Below are 7,926 nucleotides of genomic sequence, written 5' to 3'. Positions count from 1 at the left end.
GTTGTTGGGTTAGATTGCACCAAGTCAAGAAAGAAAACACGATATGGTTGTGGTTGACTTTTTGCTGCAAAGCATTTTATTAGAATTTGGTGGGATTTCATCTCATGTGACTCACAATTTTGGTGAAGCTATTACAAAGGAAAGATCCTATCAGGACGACCAGTTAGCTTTAGTTTTTTACCCACTCTAGAATTAATTATATGTATATATTATATTATTTCAACTTAGATATTGAATTCAATTTGACTCACGTAATTCAGAATATTTTTAAATTTAAGATTTCACTTTGAATTATTTAGATAATAGAAAACTTTTGATACGATTCTTCTTTTGATCGACAATTTTTATCCTTTTCAATTCTTTTCTGTTTTGTATCTTCAGTTTGACGTTTTGTTTTCTAATTTTGCTTTGGTTTTTGTGGCCTGTCGAAGAGTGCGTTGCGGAATCGAATCTTCACTGGATAGAGCGGCTGTAGTGTTATCGGTATCGGGTTTTTTGCCGTCACATACCCCCGCCCGTAAACCCATGTAATGGTCCTGATCCCCTGTAGACTCTTGATTGGGTTTACTAACTTTCTCGACGTCCAAAATCGCTAGCTTAACCACCGGTCGCCGTAGAACACCAGTCGCAGTTCGTATCATCGCCTGACGAACTCTCCCATCGCGTCCTGAGAAAACCTGTTCCACACGTCCACGTATCCATTGGTTCCTTCCTGTACCGTTCACGACCAGTACCAAATCTCCCACCTCTATGTTTTTCGTCTCTTCGAACCACTTACATCTTCGAGTTATAACTGGTAGGTATTCCTTCACCCACCTCCGCCAGAACTCGTCAGTGATGTGCTGAGCGAGTTTCCAACTACTCCGCAGGATGGAGCGGTTGCCTGTCTCTACGGGTTCAATTTTAATGCCGGAAGAGCTACCCAGCAAAAAATGATTGGGAGTCAGTGCCTCCTGGTCAGCATCTTCCAGTGGAATGTACGTCAGGGGCCTAGAATTTATCATGGCCTCAGCATCGTATAAAACAGTCTCCAGAGTTTCGTCGTCGGGTTTGCGGGGAGCATCTATTATTGTGCCAACTGCTATTTTTACAGAACGGACAAGTCGCTCCCATGCTCCTCCCATATGGGGAGCAGCAGGGGGAATGAATTTCCAGCTGGTTTGGGAACTGGTGAACGTAGACGCTAAAGCTCTGTTTCGAATGTCGACCTGAGATTGTAGCTCTTTATCTGCACCATGAAAACATGTCGCATTATCCGTATAGAATACGGCGGGAGATCCTCGACGTGCAACGAATCGCCTAACTGCCATAATGCAAGACTCTGTTGATAGGGTGTGCACTACCTCTAAGTGTACGGCTCGAATGGTGAGGCAGGTGAAGAGAGCCACCCAACGTTTGGCCTGATTCCTACCAACTCGAACGAACACTGGACCAAAATAATCCAACCCAACAAATGTAAAAGGTCTAACAAATGCGCTTACTCGAGCATCCGGAAGTGATGCCATGGGTGGAGACTTCGGTTTGGTCTTCATAACGTGGCACCAGACGCATCTCGCCATAACCTTCTTCACCAATGTCCGTAGTTTGGAGATTTCGAAACGCTGGCGCATCTCGTTCACAATTGATTCCTTATTACCATGGCGGAAGCGGCGATGATACCAGTCAGTTATTAGGAAGGTTATAGGATGTTTTCTTGGCAGAATAGCTGGATATTTTGCTTCGTATGATGCAAATTTTGTAGCACCAATACGACCCCGCATTCTCAGGACTCCTCGATCATCTAGAAATGGCCAAGCTCGGTATATAGGACTTGATTTAGCGACGACGCAATGTACAGCATGGGGTGGCCCTTGGGTCTCCTTCAGCAATTTCGTTTCCTCAAAAAACTCGTCTGACTGCGCTATTTTCCACAGCGCTTCTTCTGCTCCTCTAATTTCCTCTCGGGTCAGTACACCTGATTCAGGAGGTAAATTGAGTTTTTTATGTAGAAGATTGTGGATAAAGCGTAAAACATATCCCATCGTACGAAGTAATCTTGCCCACTGACTGAATCGAGTGATGTCGATGATTGGCTCTCTTTCCCAGTGAGTATGAACCGGTCGTAATTCTTCTTCGGTGATTGACACAGACTTTTGTTTTGGCCACCGTTCTTCAGACAACCGCAGAAAACTGGGTCCTAGGAACCATCGGCTGTCAGATTTAATTTCGGATCCATTCTCCCACTTCGTTGCGGCGTCTGCTGCATTCAGTTTGGAAGGTACCCACTTCCATTCATTCGGTTCACTGGAACTCAGTATTTCACCGATTCGGAAACTTACAAATTTGTTGTAACGACGATGGTCAGATCGAATCCAGGCCAGAACGGTGCTGGAGTCACTCCAGAACACTTTTCGTGAAATGGGGAGTGTGTGCTGACTTTTAATAGACTCCATCAGGCGTGTGCCCAGAACAGCCGCTTTTAATTCCAGGCGGGGTATCGAGAGAGACTTTATGGGGGCTACCTTGGTCTTTGCGCTTATAAGCGCAACGATAATGTTATTCTCCGTTAACAGGCGGAAATATGCTACGCAAGAATATGCCAGCTCACTGGCATCTACGAAGATATGTACTTCCAGCTCGTGTGAATTAATTGGAAACGGAGCCGGGAAATAACACCGAGGAATTCTCAATAACTCCAGTTGCGGAAAAAGATCAGTCCACCACTGCCATCGTTTTTGCAGTTTGTTCGAGATAGGATCGTCCCAACCTGATCCCTCGAGCCACGTATTTTGAATGAGTATTTTCCCATGTATTAGAAAAAAGGCCAGAAGTCCCAAGGGGTCAAACAAACTCATTACCACTTTGAGAACTTCTCGTTTGGTAGGAACGTGATCCTTGGCGAGAATCGGTAAAATATCTTTTCGCATAGAGAATGTGTATGCAAATTCATCGGTCTTGGGAAACCAAATCATTCCAAGGACAGATTGAGAGGATTCGCCTCTTACCAAATCAAGTTCTTTTTCGACACCATTTTCCAATTCGCCTATGCCACGCAAGACTTCTGATTTGTTCGATAGAAAATTCCGTATTTCGAACCCACCCATAGCATGTACCTGCTTGACTTCGTTGATCACTGCTATCGCCTCCTTAATTGACGAGAAACTAGCCAGATAATCGTCCACATAGTGATTCAATGTAATGGCGGCAGCAGCCCGGGGAAATTGTTGAGCAGCTTCCGATGCGTTGAGGTTCTTCACATATTGTGCCGACGCAGGAGAACAGGTGGACCCGAAAGTGGCTACGTCCATGACATATACAGTTGGTGGTTCAATTGGAGTGCTACGCCATAGGAAACGTTGAGATTGCCGATCTGGCTCACGGATTTTTATTTGGTGGAACATCTCCCGGATGTCTCCACACACTGCAACGGGAAATTGACGAAACTGACTTAGGACTTGTGGAAGTGGAGTCAATAGGTCAGGACCTTTCAACAGAAGAGAGTTAAAACAGACTCCTTCGGTTTTGGCAGCAGCGTCCCAGATTAATCTGATTTTGTGTGGTTTCTTTGGGTTAGAAACGACACCCAATGGAAGGTACCACACTCGGTTTTGGTTCGTTAAAGATAGTTCTTCGCTTGTAGCCTTATGAGCGTAGCCTTTCCCTTCATAGTCTGCTATCATGGCGTGGATCCGTTGCTTCAAAGGGGGATCTTTCTCCAACTTCCTCTCAAGTGAGACTAACCGACGATACGCCATTGAATAGCTGTTTGGAACCACAGGATCATCAGTTCTCCACAATAGCCCAGTTTCAAATCCGATCGCAATACGCTTAGTAGTTTCCCTCAAGATCTTTCTGGCTCGCTTGTCATCCTCTGATTCTAGTTTTTCTAATGAAATAGTTCCAGTATTTTCTAGAGTAAAATAATCCCGAAGCTGCTCATTTAGCTCCCTATCAGGGTCGGAAACAACACCAACATGGAAGTTGAGGATTGATGCTTGTCCAGGATGGCTAGGAGAACCGCCGTAGATACTCCATCCCAGTCGGCATTTAGCCGCAATTGGATCATTTCGATTTCCTTGACGTATTTTCAAAGGAACTCCTAAGGCAAGATTGTCGAGCCCTATAAGCAGTTTCGGTTGTATAAGCTCGTAGTCTTCTAATGGCAGTCCACGCAGGTGAGGAAATCGTTGGGAGAGCTCACGATATCTAACTGTTTGTGAAGGTAAACGTAGATGGGTAACAGTTCGCGCGTGCAGTGTTTCTCGACGATTAGTGTTACTTTTTCCGGATATTTCCAGTAATACTCGATGAGATTTTCGTTCTTCCCGTTTTACATTTCCCGTCCACTGCAATGTTAGTGGTTCCGGCGTTCCGACCACTCCCAAATGTTCGGCAATTGATTGTTCCAATAATGTGAGTGATGAACCTTCGTCGATGAAGGCAAAAATCGCCTTGGTTCGTCCGTTATTACGCAGGACAACCGGAATCATTCGCAATATGGAATGCGTTGATGTACTCAGAGAAAGGTGACTTGCTGATACATTGCTCGATGTTGTCGTTGTACTATGTAGAAGAGTATGGTGCTTTTGTCTACATCCGTCCATACTACAACCCTGCCAAGACCTGCATGGCCATTTACCGTGGTTATTGAGACATGTTCTGCACAGGTTTTTCTGTTGGACTACCTTCCACCTTTGATCACAATTCAGAGTCACGAATTGATTACAATCAGGTAGCCGGTGACCTTCATGACCACATAAAGGACATGTTTTAACAGGTTTTCGGTTTATTATCGTTGAAGAAGCTTCGTCGACTGGAACAACTTGCTCCGTCGAGTGGGTATGGATAACACCTTTTTCCCTTTTTCTTTTTTCATTCCAGTCTTGCTTTTCGACCCACGGCAAGTCGAAATTGACTGCGCTAGCAGCTTCGATCACTCCAGTCATGAATTGGCCAAATGTCGCGAGTGAAGCGTTTTGATAATTGCCTTTATATATGCCCCAATTAAGTTTCAAATGATCAGGAAGTTTATCGACTAGCTGTTGCATTAAAATTGGGTTGGAAAGGTGATCCTTTTGGTTTGCTCCCACTAGATGGTCTACAAGATTCTGGACAGTCAATCCGAATTGTACTAATGTCTCCAAACGTCCCGGTTTGGGGGCGGGCGATTGTTGTACTTTTTCCAATAATACCCGTATCAACAGTTCAGGTCGACCGTATAGTGTACGTAGAGTCTGTATAACGTGTGGTACGCTCGTAGGTAAAAGCAAACGACTTCTCACCGATTCCAGGGCATGTCCTTTCAGGCATCGTTGTAGACGGATTAAATTTTCCGCGTTAGAGAATCCACATGCTAGAGTCGATTGTTCAAAACTTGCAATGAGCACCGGCCATTCTTCGGGGTTTCCGGTGAAGATAGGTAAATCTCTCCCCATCGATTGTCGAGATGCCACTTGAAATTGATTCAGTTGTGGACCAAGCATTGATGGACAGTGCTGCTGAGAGAATGCCATCGTGGGCTGTGAAGACATGGGATTTTCCGGTATACAGGCTGGGAAACTGGAAGCAATAGGAACATTGTTCGAATTCCTAATTTCGAATTGAGGGGGGTGGATCCATGATGACGACCCTGGACAATTCGTTAAGCCTGGATTTACATGATTCGGGAAAACAGTTCGCGTTGTTGTCTGACACTGAGGTACGTGTGTTTGAGCAGCTGTCGCAACGCCACTTGATATGATCGGTGGTTGTAGCGAATTTACTACGCTAGGTTTATTTTGGGACGGGTCCTGATACATAGGTACAGTATTCATACCTGCACCTTCGGTGTTTATTGAGATTGTGGCTTTAGGCTGCTGAGTTGTGCGAACCTGTTTACTCATCGTAGAAGTAGTCGCTGGGTCTTCGGAACACCGGTTTATATGCGAAACGGGAATTTCCTCTTCCTTTGTGGTATCGTTGCGCATAGTGTTTTCCATCGATCTTCCAGCGTCGTTGTGGACATTCAACCAAGATGACACCTTCTCTCTAGAGTCGGGTATTGAACTACTCCTACTGCTTCCCGATGATATTTGACGAATTATTTCCCGTCGCATTTCTATAGACTGCCGCCGGATCATATGTTGATTTTTATTAAATTCCATCTCCTCGGAAATTTGTAACTGTTGTAGTCGCATTTCTTCTGCTACGATTTTCTTCTTTTCATCCAGTTGGCGACGTAACACCTCCATTTCCCGCTTCTTCAACTGCTGCTGTTGCTTCAATTCCTGCTCTTTCAATAAGGTTTCTTCCTCGGCGATCTTCATTTCCTCCTGCAGCAATGCTACTCTTGCACTGGATGCTACACTTGATTGTGACTTCGATTGTGGAACTTTCTTTCCACGCTTAGACCCGCTCTTGGATTTCTGGGACATATGAGCCGATTTATTATCCGACGTAGAAGGTTTCAGAGGCTTAAGCGCTTCTGTTACTGTAGTTTTCGCTTTGCACACTTTACAGATATACGCACGATTTCGCACTGTGTCATCTACACCCGCGCAAGAAAAATGTTCCCATTCGTGGCACCCATCACAGCATACCATTTCTGTATCCGCGTTGTCGGGACGATTACATCCTTTACAGTTGTATTCTGGAGTGTCTAGATGTCTTTCCATCCTTGCTACCCACGTACAAAATTCAAAAAGATTTTGTTGGGTTAGATTGCACCAAGTCAAGAAAGAAAACACGATATGGTTGTGGTTGACTTTTTGCTGCAAAGCATTTTATTAGAATTTGGTGGGATTTCATCTCATGTGACTCACAATTTTGGTGAAGCTATTACAAAGGAAAGATCCTATCAGGACGACCAGTTAGCTTTAGTTTTTTACCCACTCTAGAATTAATTATATGTATATATTATATTATTTCAACTTAGATATTGAATTCAATTTGACTCACGTAATTCAGAATATTTTTAAATTTAAGATTTCACTTTGAATTATTTAGATAATAGAAAACTTTTGATACGATTCTTCTTTTGATCGACAATTTTTATCCTTTTCAATTCTTTTCTGTTTTGTATCTTCAGTTTGACGTTTTGTTTTCTAATTTTGCTTTGGTTTTTGTGGCCTGTCGAAGAGTGCGTTGCGGAATCGAATCTTCACTGGATAGAGCGGCTGTAGTGTTATCGGTATCGGGTTTTTTGCCGTCACAATTACGTAATTGAAATATTTGGTCTCTAAAAATTTAAATGTAAAGTCAAAAAATAATACAGTTTTGTCGTGAAATAAAAAAAAGAGAATCAATAGAGGAACTGGTACAAATTCGGTACCCCGTGGGTAATTTGGTACCCACCCGGATCTCCGGCGGTAATGAGCGCAGTCTGGTGGTGAATAAAAAAAAGTGTTCTAGTAATGTAGTAACAAACGTCAGATGCCAAAAACCCAAAATATCTATGTTTTTTTGAAAAAAAAATCAAGTTTTGTTGTTTTTGAAATCTCGAAAATGTTTCATGTGCGTCTTTTGAAAAATCATTAAAAATCGAATAGTGAGCCGATTTTAAATATTAAAGCTGATTTGGATCAAGAAATTGATGTTCTTCAACGAATTCGAGTAAGTGTATCGAGATTTTAATCACAAATTTCATAGATTTCATTCCAAAGTGAAAATTCGGTATGCGGGTAATATGGCACCCCAATGTAACCATAGTGTTGACAATACACTTCGCTAAGTATTGCATGCCAATGCAGCAAAATTAGATTTCGCCCGATTTGGGCATAAAATTTCACCCGGTCTGGCAACATTGTTTTTTTCGCCGCTGATTTACATTGAGCATGCTTTTTCGTCAAAGTTGAGTTAATTTACGTAAGATAGTGTACTTCGCTTCTATTTTGTATGAAAAATATATATAAAAAATATATTTTTTAGTGATTTCAGGACGATTCTTTTAATTTGGAAAAATTTAAAAAA

General features: G+C 42.9%; 1 protein-coding gene across 1 annotated transcript; it reads right to left on the bottom strand.

The window, feature by feature from the left end:
- Positions 1 to 9: 9 nt before the first annotated feature.
- On the bottom strand, positions 10 to 7,268 carry LOC129762593 (uncharacterized). Its single transcript, XM_055761021.1, has 3 exons — positions 6,916 to 7,268; positions 252 to 6,848; positions 10 to 186 (listed from the first exon to the last, which is right to left on the bottom strand). Exon 2 carries the CDS (start codon positions 6,630 to 6,632, stop codon positions 378 to 380), a length of 6,255 nt encoding a protein of 2,084 aa, XP_055616996.1. The 5' UTR covers positions 6,633 to 6,848; positions 6,916 to 7,268; the 3' UTR covers positions 10 to 186; positions 252 to 377.
- Positions 7,269 to 7,926: the final 658 nt, after the last annotated feature.

The sequence above is a fragment of the Toxorhynchites rutilus genome, chromosome 1 (assembly GCF_029784135.1).
Source record: "Toxorhynchites rutilus septentrionalis strain SRP chromosome 1, ASM2978413v1, whole genome shotgun sequence".
NCBI lineage: Eukaryota > Metazoa > Arthropoda > Insecta > Diptera > Culicidae > Toxorhynchites > Toxorhynchites rutilus.
This window is presented reverse-complemented; position numbering and strand designations above follow the sequence as displayed.